General features: G+C 35.3%; 1 protein-coding gene across 1 annotated transcript in view; it reads right to left on the bottom strand.

The window, feature by feature from the left end:
* The window catches only part of LOC111055569, a 548,424-nt gene that overhangs the window by 126,209 nt on the left and 401,958 nt on the right, over positions 1 to 20,257 (bottom strand). The window contains exon 5 of the mRNA XM_039422878.1: positions 19,594 to 19,755. Coding sequence (XP_039278812.1) covers positions 19,594 to 19,755 — 162 coding nt within the window. The remainder of the gene's footprint in view (positions 1 to 19,593; positions 19,756 to 20,257) is intronic.

Raw genomic sequence — 20,257 nt, forward strand, 5'->3', positions numbered from 1 at the left:
TGATATATATGATGAATTAAAGTATGACTATTATACTAAATAAAGAGTAAAGAGTGACAGTATGAGAAAATTAAATAATAATGTAACGCTGTATTTTAATTGATCGATCAATCTTCATACATTATTTGATTGTACGCATCCAAATTCCGTTCGTAACGAATGTCAATGCAGCTTGATAAACGGTTATTTCCCTCACTCGCATATCAATTGAAGTTCCCCCTTCAATTCGTCAGACAAGCGCAATATTGATTTAGCCAGAAATAGGGAAGCAGGAAGTGCATGCAGTAGTAATCTCTAGACTGGTGATGTGTGTGGATGAAAGGGCCTAGGAGTCAGAGACGCCCACGGGGAAGGAGAACGCAACTATAGCGATTACACTGATGAAACCCTGCGAGCACATTCATCACTCGCGGAAAGCATTAACTAACATTCCAATAACGCATCTTACGGTGCTGGAGACCACATCGGCCTGCTCACAGGAGGCAGACAAATTAATACTAATGGTCTGTTCACCTGCTGCTGTCCTAGTAAACAGGCCGAGACGGGGCCAAATAACACCGTCTGCTGCAATAATTACTGCGCTAGTCTTTCCACTGTCGAGTAGAATAGACTGACTGGCTATCGCCACCTTCCCTTGGGCCCTTCTCAACTCATCAGCCGTCTCTTCGGTACCCCAACTAGACATTGGGGATGTGAACACACACGCCTACACACACTCACACAACATCGAACTCACCGGCAGTTAGCATCATTCGTCAACTCACTCCACACAAGTTACACCTTCCATTACGCTCCTCTCCATGAACTTCGGCAGTTGCCAACAACCATCAGTCATTATGAATGCTTTATTGGAAATATTTCTCACCGGTCCTAGAGCCAAATTTGAACGGGAATTCTACATGAAGCTCCTCTGAAGAAGAGGGAAAGATTTTACTTGACGAAAGATTAGAAATCACAAAATTGACCGTTTCTATCAGCTACCGTATTGATTCACTCAATAGTTGAAGTTTGGAACGAGCTATTCCAAGAATTTGACTTATTGTCGAGAACTCAAGAACTTATCTCTTGAGCATTTCAAACAGTCTAGATCTCTATTCTCATCAAGAAAAAGAAATTGATTAACTCTTATAGCAATTTTTAATATTTTTCTAGAAAACATAGTCCCACCCAGCCTTGTGGGAACACAAATAATTGATATTATATAGACTTTATTTCAGAATAAGAGTGCAACTCAATAATGGGAGCTGTCAAAGTAATTTCTACTTGAAAATAGCGTTTCTATTGACAATTTGGTCTTCAACCTATTCTTCTAAGAAATATAATTTTCTCCAAGAGAAAAGATTATTAGGAAATTCCTGTTTAGAAAATATATCTCAGTAGAAAATGATTATTTTTTCATGTTTTCCTCTACATTAAATCATTTTGAGGATATTATTACTTTTTAATAATTACTGTATTTCAAATATTCAATGAAAGCTGTATAAATAGAACTCAGTACTTCTACTACTGCAAATATTGACCTAAATAGTAGAAGGAAATTCGAAAAATGAAACTGTCCAAAAATGTCTATAAAATCTTCCATCATTCTGAGGAGTTCACATATTATTTTGAAGATCTTCATGGTCCCTTCATGTTGGAGAGGGTTTTCGATAGGTGTCAAAAGACTTTTCAGAAACTTATCACCCATCAAAGAACCTTAGAAACTTTTGATCAGTGTGTACAAAATATTAATTCTCTAATGATCAATCTCAATCACAGAATTCATCTCCATTAGCATGCATGCAATGCTAATGAACAATATCACACCTACCGGAATATTCTGATCAGAACCAACCCTATGCATAATTCAACTTGTGCCCTTGAAAAACAGTTCAGCTCATTCAATTTGTGTACCCATTTCAAAGGCTAAAAAGTCAAGGGTTGCAGTTCAATTAGGAGTTTTGTTGTGGGTGGTTAATGGGGGCTGCAAGTACGAATGGAGAACGGGATTGCAGAGCGGGATTAAGTGTGAGTTGTAGTCTTCGGGTGTGAGCCGTGAGCCCAGGGGGTGAGCTCGTTAGAAAGAGCTACGGGTTACTCTGCATGCTGCAGTTAGGGCCGAGTGTATCGTTGACTCGGGGGCGTGGCAACTGCTATCACTTTCGTCTGAGTTATCGGGAGTCGGAATATTGCGTTGAGGTTGTGGCCACCATCAATTGCACAGCGAGCCTTCATGGACTGAGCCGCGTTTGTGGTGACTTGGACCCCTGAAGAACGGCTGTGCTCACAGATCCAGGCTTGCTCGCGGTTTTTGGTTAGCAACCCTGAGGCAGGAGCTTTATAGCAATGGCAACAGAAAACTTGTATTCAGTCATTTATGCGAGCAATATTAGTTTTACAGTACCCATACCTCATCAGTTTCTCAGTCGATGTATTATCTCTGTTTTACATAATTCTGTTTTTATTTTCGAAAATTTTATTCTCTTTAAGTATCTCCATTTCCATGATTTTACAAAGTATGGAAACAATATTTCCAAGCTATATCTCATAGTTAACTTCATAAAAGTAGAAGTATGAGTGCCACACAAACTTAAGAATTTTTCACCAAGAGCGTTTTAGTACTTCCACTTACTGGAGTGAGATTTCTGGTCTGAAAAATCTGACATGTTCTTTTTCCGAGCTGTGTAGGGGGAGACGATTTGTCTGAAAGTAGTCCGCCTGGGGAGGTCTGCTTCGCGTTCCCAATGTTGAAGCGACTTTCAAATTATTAGCTTTCTCATTAGAATTGAAAAATTATCATTGATCAATCAGCATTAATAAAAATCATAATCCCTTTAGTGAGACCAACATGTCCGCCACAACAATAATATCATGCACACTGATCACTCCTATCACTCTTCCCAGTGAAAAATCGCCTATAAACAGAGAAAAATCGAGTTTTTGACAGGTTATTAGCTGTCTTGATATTAAAAGAAACAAACAAGTGGTAGTGATAGATAATGATGAGGCGATTAGCTAAGGTGGTATATAGGGAAGTTAGAAACAACGCTACTTGGATCAGTGAATTTAAACGATCCAATTAACCAGGATAAGTTGGCAGGGGTGGGTGAGTGCGCGCACGCACGCACGCACAGCGCAGGCGGCTGCAGCTCCAGCTGGCAATGCTCGATTACTACTGGCACAGGACAGAGTTGCCACAGCAAATGGGCCGCCTACAATCATTACCACCGTTAATGTACGCAAGAAAAATGAATGACCAGATTTATGGCGCCGGGGAATCCCCAAGCCGTAAACAGCGGCAAAGAATTCGGCAGTAAAGTAGCAGCACCGTTCATGGCTCCATCATTGGATTAGCGCCGTTAATGCTAACCGACCACCCTTCTCACCCCACTCATTCTACAGCGTTTATTTATTAACCTCATTGGATACTGTTTGCAAGCTATGATCATGACAGCAAATAGCCGGCCTATCTTGTCATGAATAATTCTTTTGTTGAAACGTATAGCGTGTGCCAGTGGTAAGGTTCCAGCGATTCCCTAATCGTGATAGTGACCAAACGAATGACACTGTTGCAGATAAAATTGAATTATAGACGAATATGATGAGATAACATTATGAATATCAAATAGAATATAAATATAAAACGGAACGGATTTGAATTAGCAATTGAAATCACAAGGATTCTAATTCAAGATGATATTTTCATCAACATTTTGAGGATTTCCTGATAATGATTTAAGTACTTGGTGATTAAATGTGCAGAGTTACATTTCTATAACAATAGTGAAATATTATGTCGGCGTAAAGTTTGGAGTGGTTTAAATAGTGGAATACTTTTGAAACTGAAGATTGATTGATTGATTTATTTAATCACATGCCAGGTTTTGAAAAACCTATTGCATTTACAACATAGCGAAATTACAAAATGATAATAAATTGAAAATAATATTCTAAATATACGATAGAGATATGATAATTGAACTAGGTTAAGAATAATTGGAAAATATTAAAGTAAGACAAAAAAGTATAACCTCATTACAAATGAAAATATAAAGATACATAAGATGAAGAAGGAAGAACATTATTGTGACAAATATTAATGAAGAATGATAATAAAAAGTGAAAGGAAGTTATAATGATGGAAGGAAAAGATGATGAAGAAGAGTACTGAAATTAAAAAGATAGTTGCATAAGATTGATAAGTTCCCATAATCAAACTATTATTGTTCTGATAAGTTCCAATGGAATTATAAAGACATAGACATAAAGACATATATAATTATATATGTAGACGATAAGGTCTTGAGGTAATTGAATTACTGAAAAATGAACTGAGAATTGAATCATTGCAAATTGATTATTTTTGGCTGAGAAGTTCCAAACAGACTAATATTTTTACAGCAGGAAACTAATACGGATAATAATGTCGTGAATGAAAAAGATTGTCAAGACAAAGTCTGTGAAAGCGTTGGCACAGCGACAGACAAACAAAAATGGTATGCAATGCAGGCTCGAATCAACCATCTGAATTTTATCGTTCCACTAATTCCAAACTTAATTAAATCGAGTCCATCTCAATTAGTCTAATGCATGCTGGCTATTGAAACAAGGCTGCATATCTCTTCCGTTGGAAAACAAGCCTTTTCCCGTCTCGGTCATATTACAACCACATCTAACCAGTAGCATTAAGGGTGACGACTGGATCGATTTGAAATCGTACTAGAAAGGGGCGATCGCTTTCCCAGCTGAATTCTTCGATAGCCTTGATTGCTATTGGGTTAGCAATGCTAGCTCTTAAAATGATTTTCATTTAATTAGTCACTTTTCCAATGACTAAAGCAAGATATTCCGTAATCTCTCTCCATTTTTCCAGAATTCTCCTCTCTAAAAAACCACCTCCAACTTCTTCCTCACACTCTCTCCAAGTGCTGATTGTTATTATTATTCATCTTTCTTTCAGGGTTTGGTTTCCGTTATGTTTATTTTCCATTCTCATCAACTGTTTGCTGAAAGTATTGCTTTCCGAAAAAAATTAAGGTACCCCAATTTCTAAATTTCTATACGTTTCGAGGTCCCCTGAGTCCAAAAAAGTGGTTTTTGGGTATTGGTCTGTATGTGTGTGTGTGAGTGTATATGAGTGTATGTGCGTGTGTACACGATATCTCATCTCCCAATTAACGGAATGACTTGAAATTTGGAACTTAAGGTCCTTCCCCTATGAGGATCCGACACGAACAATTTCGATCAAATGCAATTCAAGATGGCGGCTAAAATGGCGAAAATGTTGTCAAAAACAGGGTTTTTCGCGATTTTCTTAAAAATGGCTCCAACGATTTTGATCAAATTCATACCTAAAATAGTCATTGTTAAGCTCTATCAACTGCCACAAGTCCCATATTTGTAAAAGTTTCAGGAGCTCCGCCCCATCTAGGTAAAGTTTTATTTTAGATTCCTAATTATCAGGCTTCAGATACACTTTAAACAAATTCTAAATGGGAAAGATTGACCATGAGAATCTCTACAATTAATGTTTGTAACATTTTCACCTAAAATTTAAAATAAGCTCGAAATTCGAGAAAATGTTATTATTTCAATTGCAAACTGTTGGCAACTGTTGATTCTATTAAATGATTCACTATGAAGAGATAGCAGACCTCGTGTGTCTCCAGCGTTATAGTCCTGTCACCAGCTGGCTTAGATCTTTGAATAGTAGACTTGAATTGCGCGGGAACACTAGCGTCATGTGATAAATTTTCATAGCGGCAAGGAAAGTTGTGTGAGTGCGCCACACCAGATTTTTACTCTCGCGATCTCCTTCTTGAATTCTCTTCTTGAAATTCGTCATTTTTCTGGTTCTTCAATATTATTCAGATTAAAATATTGAAGTACATGATACACTAGTAAATTTATCTATGGATGAAGTTAATTCGTTGTGGGGCACACTGACTCATACCCAACTAATACTTACATGAAGTTTTGGGTGTGTGTTTGCATCAAGTACGTGGGTACTTTGGCTCATCACTAAATAATATATACATTATTTGAGTTTATTCTTGTACTTCCGCTATGAACAATTCACAATTGACTGTTAACTTTCAATAGAACGACATGGAAATTGTAGAAACTTCTATTGAAGTCCTGCCGGATGTAAATGGGAGCATAATGTTTCTCCAGTTCACTCGACTGCAAAACTTCAGTCAACAAAGAATGAGGAAAGCCTTTCCATGTTACGAATCGAATGACCTGTTTAATTGGTACGGACCTTCAATTATAAATCACGTCTCATCAGCATCACCCAGTCAGTCAGAGCTTGCCGACCCTTCTTGCAAAAAGCCAACTTTGAAATCGCAGCCAACATCTGCCATTTCAACAACAACAGGAAACTGTTCGGATTTAATTAAAACCGACGCTAAATTCGAATCCAAATACTGGTTCGTGGAAGTATTAACTTTGTTGTATGACAAGTTTAAGATCAACTCTTTTCAAGAACATGTTGCTACTAGCAATCACACTTCTATAATGTTCTCTTCTGCCAAAAATATATTGAAAATGAGACGAATGAAGGGAAAATGGACGAGAAAATGATGGAATTACGAAAAACGAATGATTTCTCGAACCATTTACACACTTTGATTTTTGGCCGTCCTTAGACTGAACGGAACTTGGTGAACACATGGCAAAAAGCGGACGTCCAAAAATCTAAGAGTGTGTAACTGGACTTGTAAGAAGTAGAACAATGAAAGTTGTAACTGTAATGAAACTGTCCGGGTAATCATGAGGAATATAATACTTGATTGAATATGAGTGGGATGCAATATTGTTGGGATGAAATCCCTGTCAAAGCAGATGAAAAATAAATTGAAGAACAGAATTGGAGAAATTATAAGGAAATATATGGAAGATGAAGTATGAGGTTGGTTGATATTTACTGGAAAAGATTAATTCCGTTTTACGATGTCAGAAAAACCATGATAGATGGATGGGCGGACGAAAGTTCTTAATCTGTTTCGCTCGATACACATTTAGCAAACAGTTAGCAGTTGAATACAAGTAGTCAGTAGACTTTTGTCTTGGGAGCCTGGTGGGTCGTTTGGTGGAAGAAAAGTTGAACGTTTGAAGTCTGTTCATTTATTAAAACGCGACTGAGAAGAGTGACAGCAGACAGCAGAGCAGGCCACGGACTCAGTCTGCTTGCTCGTCAATGCGCTTGGGAAACTAACACTCTGCAATGAGTCAGGATATAGTGGAAAGGATGTTTTTTCAGGTTTGAAGTGCATATCCCCGGAGTAATCCATATCCGTCTCTCTTTTCCTTCTTCAGTTTTGTGGCCGTTGTTCTGTTCCTATTCCCCTTAACGGCAGCCTCTTTTCTGACGTCTTTCTCTTGCGCTCGCCCTCGACCGAAATTCCCAAACGGCTTTGTTTCTTTCTTTCTTCCCCGCTTGACAGGCTGCCGCCTTGAGAACTCGCGCCGCGCCAAAATGATGGAGCGGCGGCCTCAGTTCAAATCGAACACTGCCAGCGCCACCGACCATCTCAGACAAACTTCTTCAAAAATCATCACATTTCCTTATCACTTCGATTCCTGCCTCGCTTTTCCCGCAATTCTCATTCAAAATTAAGAAGTATTGCTTGACTTTGACACAAGTCATGGTCTATTTTACGATTCAAAGACTGAATTCTACCCAACCTAGTCATTTTTTGAAACAACAGGATAGGAGTCCGAGTGAGATTGCTCTTTGCTTCTATCAAAAATGACATATCCTGATCACGAAAGCTACTTCAATTCAATTTCAAAAAATTGTAAATCAGATTCTTAGATGAATGTAACAATTCTCTTAATAACTTTCTGAGGAATTTCATCAATTTTGAAAAATCAATAAGCAAACTATCTTTGCACATGATAGAGGTGCTTGAATGCTACTAGGTTTGAAATTCAATTCCATATTGCTTTGCTAAACAATTCAAAGTTAAAATCATAGCCTAGGACGCTCTGCTATGTGCATCTGTGTCTTTGTGTTAGTATTTTTGTGTAAGCGGGCTTTACTACATTTGGTTTGATGAGAAGGCAAGTGATAATAAAAATTCTTAAATATATCATGTACTGCTTTTGGAAAACTTTCCTACAGAATGTGAGAGAAATGTATCAGTATTGTATCATCCAAATGAAGAATTCAACTTTCCTCAAAACATGCTCAACTCTTTCCCTCTTGTTAATCTGATACAGTCATATGAATGGATGCAAGCTTTAAATTAAACATGACACTCCCATTAATAAGTCTCCCTTTACAACTTGATCTGATAACAGCATGAATCTTTTCAAAACACTCAACAAGATATCACTCCGCCATTAATAACTTTCAGGGATCTTATACAAGTGAGCGTCTATCAGATACAGTGATTTGAATCATCAAGGGTTACAAGTCCGGTGGAAGTGGAAGACCATTCCAGAAGACTGTGAACAGAAAGAGTAATGAGTGTTTTAGCAGTAACATGACTTTAGAGAGGTAGAAATACGGAAGCTGCAAGCTATTCATTATACTGTACGAGTATCACGGGAGAGAGGGTGGGAGGGAGGTAGGAGTGAACGGACACACACACAGAGTGAGAGACAGACCTTAACAGGAAGGAAATACCGTTGTCCGGAAAACGAACGAAACCTACCCCTGAAAATATCGAGAGCTCAGCATTTTCACCCTCTTTTTAACAGTCACCGCAGTCATGTTCCTCTCATCGTCCGGGTACACGTTAACCATGTTGCTGCCTGCTCGCTGCTGTCGGTTTGGCATTATTATTCATGTCCGAGTCGAGAGCAAAGCGACGAAAAATATGTATTTATATACTGTGCCATCCTCGATGCCCCAGCCGCAGACCCTAGCGTGGCGATAATACGTATTCTGAATTAATTTCCGGTGCTGCAATCCGGAAGGTACATCTAGTAAAGCAAGGGACGCGACTGTATTCGATGGGATCGCAGCTGCACAATGGACCTGGTCACTTCCTCATTCTTAACACGATTTACACTCGTGTACGACATGCAAGCGTACAAATTGAACCAAATACTTCCTAGTACAAGTATTTTACATGAGTTTATCGCTTAATATATCATAACAACTCTCTATTTCACGTACATGAAGTTCAGCAAAATCTCAGTAGATTGCGAATGTTACACATCAATTATATTTCAATAAGGAGTACAATCTCACCTTGTATGGGTATTAAGAAAAGTAATTGGCACAGTAAGTTGGTGCACAGACTTTCTTTTGCTGGTATCACCAATATTATATATTAGATTATTATTTAGTTTCGATTAAAGTTTTTGTAATTTTGTTAGTAAATTTCCAATGTATGAAACTGAATTTTATTTTTCATGTATTTGTGAAATATTATTACAAATTTGGCAATAAATTTTATTCGATTTGGCGATAATTTTATATATTGCAAACACCAGAAGAGTTGGATGATTGAATCAACTCATTTCATGAAAGATTCTAACAACACTCCAGTTCATTGTAATTTATCAATCACTTCTCATAATTTTCCACGTTATCACAGTAATTATAGTTATCAAATCGATATAGTTTTCAAGGATGCTGTATAGAATTCATAACCGTTTGAATCATTTTTAAAACCTGTGATTAATTGATTGATCAACTCTAGTTGATGCATTGAATACATTGATTGATTGCATAAGTTGATTTCCATCTTTTTATAATACGTTTTCTTTTGACCGCATTTATCCTGAATATAATAAGTAAACCGTCGGTATCAATGGATAGAGGTCTGTTTCCCAATGTAGAGTAATTTGAATGTTATTCCTGATTTTTTTCAGACTGAATTTGAAGAGATGATTCTGGATAACAACATTGCTAACATATTAGCTCATCGAATGTCAAATGGAGAATTCAATGAAAAATGAAATTCAAGGAGAATATCAGGAAAAACCGTGTTGATTCCAGTGAATGAACAAATTTTTGCTTGTTGGCGTTTTGGAATTCGCCGTCAGTTTTTCTGTTTTACACAAGAAATAACTATCAAATTCACACCCCCTGATATTCATTCTGCCTCTTTCAATGCTTATCATCCTAAATGATGGACGAGGAAATTCTCCAGTCGAATCAAATTGCATTCTGAGCTGCTTTTTTTCTTGTTCGGCTATTTCCTGCTAGCCCACACTTATACACAGTGAAAGCGTGGGAGTGGGATATCATACGCGAAATATACGGCGAGAGGAAGGAAGATGTATACAGCAGGAAATTGCGCTTAACAAGTAACAAATTACAGGAAAATCCCGTCAGAGACAACTGACGTTCAGAAAAGCAAGGAAAATTCAGAGTTTGATCTATGAGAACATATTTCGCTTCCACAGTTTTCAATTTACCTCTAGTTTCAGTTGCAATAAAATGATTTCAATTTTTTCATTTTTTGATATTCTACTGTTACTATTTCTAGAACGAAATCTCTTGCTGAAGAAACAAATAAGTAACAGTGTTTGACAATGTTCCTGTGATATTGCGATATATACTTCATAAGGTGTTATTGATGTACAGTATATACATCAGATGAGAATTGATGGGATTTCTAGAGTAATAATAGAATGGACGTGGATCATGGTTACTGAAAATTTTTGGCAAAGTGGAATTTATAGTCTAATTGACTCAATTTATCAAGAAATTAGGTAGCTTGATGTCAAATCACACGAGACACTCTTATCATATATATGTGGAATAGAAAGATTTTTAACAAAAGAACACGGAAAAATCTAACAATTGAACGATGTTTTGCATAAACAAACGTTCCTAGCAGATTCAATTATTTGTTTATGTCGAATCAATGATTAGAAAAGAATCCTGTTTGTACCCACTTAATCATGGCTGCTGATGAAGTGATATTCATTAACTTGTGATAATTGTAACCTGGAGACACAACATATCAACATGAGCTGTATACTTCAACTTGGGGCTGTGCAAAAACTGAAAATAAAATTTCTACTGGTGATATTTTTCATAGTTTTTCTATTTATATATCATCAATCAAAACAAAATTGAAATGTTTTCTCAGGAAAACATTTTTCTTCGATCATTACTTTTTGAGATATGCGCGCCTAAAGTTAGAATTTTTGGGACAGAACATTTCAAACTCGGTAATAGATAAATCCATGAGATTAAGAGGATAGATTCTTCATGGTATTGTTGATATAGAGCAAAAAAATTTTCTGAAAATATCAATTTTTGATAAAGTTATTCAATTCACCAAAAATAACTCTTATATTGGTCATTGATAAATTAATAACTTCTCAAAAATTGATATTTTCATAAAATTTTTGTTGCACTAGATCAACAATACCATGAAGATCTCTAAATCTCATGAAACAAGACCTATTCTCTAAATCACATGGATTTATCTATTACCGAATTTGAAATGTTCTGTCCCAAAAATTTGAACTGTAAGTGCTCATATCTCAAAAAGTAAACATCGGAAAAAAAATGTTTTCTTGAGAATGCTTTTTCATTTTGATAGCTTGATGATATTATACAAGTCGAAAAACTTTGAAAAATATCACCAATAGAAAGTTTATTTTCAGTCTTTGCACAGCCTTAATATGCTCATTTTGCAAGAATGGGAATGTTAGTGAGATGTTAAGAGAAAACTACCGTTAATATGAACAGGGAAGGATTAAAGATTTGGCCAGATTCAAGTCAAGGATCCATTTGGAGTGAACAAACAAACATACGAATTATAATATGAACTTGCCTTGATCGATCAGGTAGGCATAACAATAAATGAATAGATAGAAAATAAGATGATGTGGATGTAGATTATATTCAGTGTTACAGATACAAACCGATTAGGTAGTTAGTTATAAGGCAATGATTGAAAATAAGAATACTTTTCTCCCAGGAATCCAAGCAAAGGAAAAGCAAAGCTTGAGGAAGACACAAAACTGGAATTGCACATGACCAGCATTCAGGAAAATTCTTCAAAAACTTAATATCCAGTAAAGTACAGTGAAACCTCACAGTTGGATGCTGTGCTGCAGTAAAAATTGAGAAAGCTCTCCTACTAGCTGTGTCATCATGATATGTACAGTCTCACATCTCCACAGCTGTCAATAAGTAGTGTGCAGGAAAAGGTTGTTGGAAGTCGACAAGGCTGGGGACTAGTAGAGGTGAAGAAGATTAAGAAGAATAAAAATAAGGAGAAGAAACAGAAGCAGAAAAGGAAGAAGATAAAGAAGAAAAAAAAGAAGAAGAAGAAGAAAAAGGAGGAGGAGGAGGAGGAAGAGGAGGAGGAAGAGAAGTAGAGGGCGAAATAGTGGCGAGACTGAATTAATGAGACAGACGAATTGCGACGAGAGAAAATTATATTCACAAGGAGCGAGGTAATAAGACTCGAGGAACGACTTGTAATTTCCATCTCCTCGCTGGGGGTTCGAGTCTGCAACTGCCTATGGCGGACGAGAACGAGAGAGACGATTCGAGAATCATTGAGTAAGATGAGGTGAGGAGTATGGTGGATAAGGGAGGCAGTGACTATTGCACTGGCTTGCTCATAACGTGGAGGTGATGCATCAAGAGATACTGGCAACTCGAAATGAAACAGTTCAGTGATGAGCAACGAGAAATGCAGCTACAGCTGTACAAGCAGCACTTAGTTGCAACGAAATTCTGGTTTTATTGCGCGACTGAAATGCATCTGACTAAATACGGTTAGTTATATCACCCGAGATAAAAGTTGGCCTTGCAGGTAGGCTATCTATTCCCAGTTCCTGACTAAATTATACATTCCTTCCAGTTAACCATTCCCAACTGTGACTTATAACTCTTAACTAACACATTAATCAATTTCGATCCAAAATCACTCAGGTTCATGTATAAGTATGTGAGGATGGAGTGTAGTGCATCTGGACTACATTCTCACCAATGATTATAAATATAATCAATACTTTTTCGAGGGTAACGCCCGAATAAGATCCAAGCTATTTATGGAGAAAAATATGATGCTGTGAGATGAGAGGACCTAAAAAGTATGAAGGATGTGGCGAGTGGGTTGAGAATCAACGAAAAGCGATTTTCAAACTCATAAATATTATATTGATGAGATGCTAATCAAACAAGATCAGTTGTTCTCACAGCTCTTTGGTGATGATTGGATAAAAATTGATAAACCGTACAAAACATGGAATTCAAAACTCGAAGAACGAGAAGAAAACCCTCTACATTAGTATAACCATAATTACTAGTGGTTCTGTGAACAGTAGACCTCACGCAGTATTCTCATCCATAAGTACCTGATTGAAACTATAGACCTTATGGAAATACAACTGGCTTATGAAATACAATACGACTGGCTTCTCCACACATCTGTGTAATAACTTTACAGTCACTTTATTAGTCTGATTTTTACTCTAATATTGACGTATGAAGGTTTTTCCTTTTATATTATCCTTGAAATGCAAAATTTCCAAAAAAATTGTATAAACGTCCACGCGCAATTAAAAAAGGAGCATACCTGTCAAATTTAATGGAAATCTATTACCGCGTTACGCCGTAAATGCGCAACATATAAACATTTAAACATTTAAACATTTAAACATTTAAACATTTAAACATTTAAACATTTAAACATTTAAACATTTAAACATTTAAACATTTAAACATTTAAACATTTAAACATTTAAACATTTAAACATTTAAACATTTAAACATTTAAACATTTAAACATTTAAACATTTAAACATTTAAACATTAAACATTTAAACATTTAAACATTTAAAATTTAAACATTTAAACATTAAACATTTAAACATTTAAACATTTAAACATTTAAACATTTAAACATTTAAACATTTAAACATTTAAACATTTAAACATTAAACATTTAAACATTTAAACATTTAAACATTTAAACATTCAAACATTTAAACATTTAAACATTAAACATTTAACATTTAAACATTTAAACATTTAAACATTTAAACATTAAACATTTAAACATTTAAACATTTAAACATTTAAACATTAAACATTTAAACATTTGAACATTTAAACATTTGAACATTTAAACATTTAAACATTTAAACATTTAAACATTTAAACATTTAAACATTTAAACATTTAAACATTTAAACATTTAAACATTTAAAAATTAAGAGAAATGCCAAACCATCGACTTGTATCGGTTTGCAACCTCACTTTGCTCGGTCAATTATTATTAATAGATAATTATTATATTATTCAATCTTTTTATTAATAGAATTAATATGCTACTGGAGCATTTGTCTTCATTCGAAGCAAATATTATTTTATGCGGTGATTTCAATATTGACTTTATATCAAAAAATAATCTTGATTCCATTGTTCTAAGTAATGTTTTTCTATCATTCAACCTATATTCAACTGTTTATGAGATAGCTAGACCGAAGAATGGGGGTGGCAGCTGCCTAGATAATATAGTTACTCTCAAGGATAGAGTTTTGTCTTGCAACGTTATAAGAACTATAGTTTCAGATCATTGGGCAATTATACTCAAATTATACTCAAGGAAAGAACTGGAAAGCGAGCATTAGCAAATGTTGAACGAATTAAAATTAGAGAAATAAAAGATGCCAATATAATTAGGTTTCTCAATGAATTATCAATTATCAATTGGAAGCATATGTATTGTATGAAGAATATAGATGATAAAGTTAGGTTTATCCTTATTACATTTCACCACTTGACTAATCAAGCGTTTCCTCATATTCAGGTGAGAAGAAAGCTCAAACAATCAAGGTTGAACAGAGTTTCAAATGATGAAATCAGGGCACTCAAAGAAGACTGCTCCTTGTTATATGATTTCTACAGAAGTTCAGGATCCAACGAAATAGAAAACCAGTAGGCTTATAAGAATTGTAGAAAAAGATTATATAAATTGGTAAGGGAGACTAGGATAAAGATGAACGATAATTTGATAAATAATTCCAGTAACAAGTTCAAGGTTTTATGGAATATTGTTAAGAGAGAGAGAGAGAGAGAGAGTAAACTTATTGATAAAGATGAGAAAAAGTATGGTATGCATGATGTTGAACGGTTCAACGAATTTTTTGTTAAAAAAGCCGATGATATTCTCAAAAAAGTTTCAGCTCTTGCATGTGATAATAATTCAATTTACTATCCACATAAACTTGCAAAACCTTCCACTACCTTCAACTTCCATCTTGTAGAAATAGATTATGTTGAAAAAGCTATTATAAGAATGAGTAGCAGTAGATGTGAGAATGTCTATGGATTAAGCTCTTTTGTATTAAAGTATGGAATAGCTAGCTTGAAGGTAGTTATGACTCATTTGATAAATTGTTGTATCATTAACTCTGTTTTTCCTGATGATTTGAAGTTGGTTAAAGTCTTACCTATATACAAGAAAGGAGATAAATCAATTTTTGAGAACTACAGACCAATCTCTATCATATCAGTTTTGTCCAAATTGCTAGAGATCATCCTCAATGAACAAATTGTGAATTATTTCGAGAGAAATAATTTATTTGATGACTCTCAATTCGGATATAGGTCTGGACTAGGCACTGTTAGGGCAGCTGTTTCTTTTATCAGTAATTGTATTTTTGGTCTAGATAATAAAGCATGTGTCAATGTGAGACTATATGATTTATCAAAAGCATTCGATACTGTCTCTCATGCTCTTCTATTGAAAAAGTTACAGTTTCATGGATTAAAGGAGGAGGCTGTGTCACTAATGAAGTCGTATTTATGTGGTCGATTTCAAAAGGTTTTTTGTGATGGAAAAGAGTCAGGATGTCTACCTGTGAAGCATGGTGTTCCTCAGGGATCAATTCTTGGTCCAATACTGTTCATCATTTACATGAATGACCTGCCTAATGTTTTATCGAATCCATCAGTACAGAGCTTTCTCTTTGCTGATGACATTAATATCTGTCTCAGGTCTAATTCCCATGAAGTATTGAGAAAAAAATTAAAAAAATATTTCAGAAACTATACAAGATTGGTGTACTGCTAATAGTTTATGCATTAATGAAGGCAAAATACAAGATTTAGAATTAGATTATATGACAAGAAATACCACAGAAGCTGTAAGTCATTCTGTGAATTTTCTAGGATTAATGATTGATGAGAATCTGGATTGGGAGAAAAACATTATGAATATTGAGTCGAAAATCAGTAAAGGCATATTCCTGATACGCAGATTGAGACTGTGTGTAAGTTCTAAGGTACTGAGAACGGTCTATTTTGCATTCATCCAAAGTCATTTGAGTCGAGGTACCTTACTCTGGGGTCATACATTTTCTAGCGTAAGGCTACTGAGGATGCAAAAAACATGCATTGGACTAATTTGTGGACTCCCTTCCCGAGCTCATTGTAGAGAGGGGTTTGTTCGTCTTGGTGTGATGACGGTTCCTGCACTGTTTATCTTTCAAAGCCTACTATATATAAAAGAAAATATCCATTTATATGATGCTTTGGGTTCATATCACTCATATGGAACAAGGAATAGGGCTACTTTGAGTTTAATCAGGTTCAATTACACCAGGACTCAAAAAACATTTATCTATACAGCGATAAAATTGTATAATTTTTTACCTCCTTCAATCAGGAACCTAGAGATTGAAAAATTTAAAAACAAATTGAAAGCAATTTTGTCAGAAAATTGTATTTATAAAATAGATGAATTTTTCGAAATAAATCTTGAAGTGGAATAGCCTTATTACTTGATTGTTACATTGAGATCAGAGAAATATTTCTTGGTGTGGAATTAGTTATAATGATTTACCTGTGTGCGATTGTGACTTATATTATTCAATAGTTCTATTTATTTTTTATGTGTCTACTTTTGTTACCATTTGACGTTGTAATGCATTTGATGTTCTCTTTTGCTGCTACAATAGAACATTTATTTATTTTATTTATTCGTATTATTAGTATTTGAGCTCATTAAATGAATCCACTAAGGATTCTTGAGCTGGAGTCGAGCGATTATCGTGGGATGCCACATATTCATACCAATGAATCAGTGAAAAGTCACTTTGAAAAGAACTCATCTTTGGAATGGATAGAAATTCGAAAACTGAAATGGGGATATACAGCTCATCTGAATTAAAGTTAATGTATCCAAATTACTCAGAATCTTAGAATAGAATCAATCCTACCACGGTGAATAATATTTGTATATCTATACAAATATTACTGGTTAATTTTCATGTATTTGCAAGGAACCTGCAAGAAAATAAACTTGTTCGTCTATTCTCCATTTATCACGTGAACTGGAAGTGAATAACAACAACCTAGGTTTAAGGGAAACAATTTTTCAAATGGATTAGATACATTACTTTATTTCGAAATTTTCACTTCCATTTCTTTGACTTTCTTTGAATGGTTTCCAAGAGAGAACTACTTCTCGGTTTTCAAACGAACTTGATTTTGGGAAATTGATCATAGTCAGTTGAAATTGTCCTGTTACATACTTATTTCCTGGTTCGAATGAGGAATCGATTCGAAATCGTTCCATTGTTTCTCATACATAAATTGTTTCGCAACAATTGTTGCTCTCGAGCTCGTATATGAATCGAGCATTTGATATCAATACTTCGCAAATAAAAGACGAAAAGAACAAGAGTAGAGAGGAAATAATAAAGAACATGTTGAATCAAGTATGAGTTCCACTTGGCTTCCTGATATACATGTTACGAGAATTCCTCAATGAAGGGAATGCACTGATTTGTGAGAGCAGAAATAAATTGCTGTGTTTGTGATGAAATTCAGTAATACACATGAGTTACCTAGTTGGTACGAGGAAATATCACATTTATATCAGATTCAATACATCATCTAGCCTATTCACTCATGAATGAGTTTGAGTGGAAGTCAATTTTGAACGTACTAAATCCTTTGCCTTTCTGTAGGGAATATAATAATGTAAAGACAGGAACAAATTATTTCAAAAAAATATATATAATCATTCAAAAATCCATTTCTAAAGAATCAATTTTTGGAAAAAATATTTTGGAGGAGGCACAAAAGATCTTATACTACCAGTTTTTATGTTACGATTTAGGCAAACAGTTTTTACTATTGCATCAGGCATTATTTTGTTGAGCAATGAAACAAGCAATGCTTATTGAAATGTGAACAATGTATAGAGTTGTTGAATCAACTTTCTACTGAACAGCAAATTGAATGAGATAAGGCCTCCCTATTGGAATGCTACAGGTATCACGCACGCTACCACAAAACAATAAGCAAACTTCAGGTCCTGACAAAGTGATCAATGTAAGAGCAGAAGCAAGTTGACGGTATTTCTGTGGAATTTTCTAATAACCTCTGTGAGGATAATAATTGGCCGAGTTCACCACTATGGTGGTGACCTGTACCTGAACACTGCTGACAAGAATGTTGGAATGGCTGGCGAAATATGCTTTATTAATCAATATATCATCATCTCTTCCACCATTCGGCCACAAATTTTCATTTGGTGTACAAGCAGAAACAAGCTACATACCAAACTCAATTTCATCATATTTGGAGACCTCCATGTCACTCAGTTGAAGTTTTCTGCTGGGATATTTGGATATTGAGCAGTTGGAGGGATGAGAAATTATGAAAAAATGAGTTACGATACAATTTTGCCAATATGAAATGCGCTAGAGCATCGGAAGATGAGTGTTATTGTTTGTTGGAGATGAGGTAAGAGAGATCTTCAGAGTTTTGTTAGACACTGCTGTTGATGGAACAATTTATACGATTTAAATGAATAGGTTACGATCTACACAGAAACCTTATTGTCTGTAGTTATACGCACATTCTTTATTGAGTAATTCACCGTGGATCTGGCCCTTCATTCATGTAATAGTATACAATTCTATTGGTTGAAGGTACTCGTACATTCTCTATCTTATTAAAAACAATATAGTAAATAGAGTAGCCCAAACAAGTGAGTGATTTTATTCTTGTAATAATAATTCTATCAAGATTGGATGTGTGTCTTCATTGATACAGTAGACTAAAATTGTATAGGTTATAGGTATATTTTTGTAATTATTATTCTATGACATCATCTGCATCTTCATTGATGAAATGGAATAAGACTGAATTGGAAAGTGGTAGAGTTGAAAAATGGTGAACAATTTGCTATAGTTGGATTGAAATAGCTTCCAACTTGGAGGGATATGCAGAGCAGATGGAGGAAGATAGAAACCTGTAAAGCTAATTAGAGTGATGAATAGAGTCATAGAGACAAACGCTGTTTCCAAGTTTATAAAATAGTCTCAGTCAATGCAGTGCTTGCAGAGAAGAGACTAGGTATTGTAACGATCCATTTTCTTGAGTTAGAACATTCTTGAAACGTTACAACATGTCGATCCGAACCGTGACAAATATATAAAAAGTTACAGTATGCGTATCATGAGGTGTTGATCATTCACTGAAGATTACAGAAAGCCTTCTGCTTTAGCACGGCAAATTCGCCGCCGCTGTGTCACGGCAAATTTTCTCCGCTCTGCATAGTTCCTCAAGTCGTAAGATGTCTAGATGAACTATAGTAACCAAACTATAGATTTGAACTATAAATCTAATTGAACTATAGTAACTCTTGTATTCGGACTCACCATTGACGTCGATCTCGACCCACGAGACGATGGGCTCGGGCAGTGCGTTGTTTTGTGAGCGGCACTCGTACTTGGCGCTGAGGTCACCGCGACCCACCCTCACCGACACCACCGATACTCCTGTGCCGATGCCATTCGAGCCGCTCTGCGCGTCGTAAGTGCCTGTCGAAACACAAAAACCCTTCAATTATCCACCCTTGAGACAATTGTGTACATGTATTTTTCAGAGATTCATTACACTTTTCTACTGTACTGTCAATTTTTTAATGATATTATAAGAATAAGAATCTTCATTGACCAATACTCAATAAATAGTATGATTAAATAGTAATGATTAAATGATTAAATAGTATTATACAATTATAGGCTTTGTGACTTTGTGAATGCGCAACTCGCGACCCAGTCAAGCATATTACAAATCAAGATTACATATCAATTACCAGTCCAGTTATTGATGTCAGTAAGATTAAGATACTCTTCAGTTGAGTAAAAATCACTGTAAAATTATGCAATGAAAGGTCTATTTACAGTAATGGAAATGAGGCTCCAACACACTAGCAATACATCACTTACATACATATGTATCATCTAAAATATTTCCAAAACTATCGTGTGTGCTGTATGTTGTATTTTTGTGGAATTCCTCAATAATATGATGAAGATA

Source organism: Nilaparvata lugens, chromosome 3 (assembly GCF_014356525.2).
Source record: "Nilaparvata lugens isolate BPH chromosome 3, ASM1435652v1, whole genome shotgun sequence".
NCBI classification, from domain to species: Eukaryota; Metazoa; Arthropoda; class Insecta; order Hemiptera; family Delphacidae; genus Nilaparvata; species Nilaparvata lugens.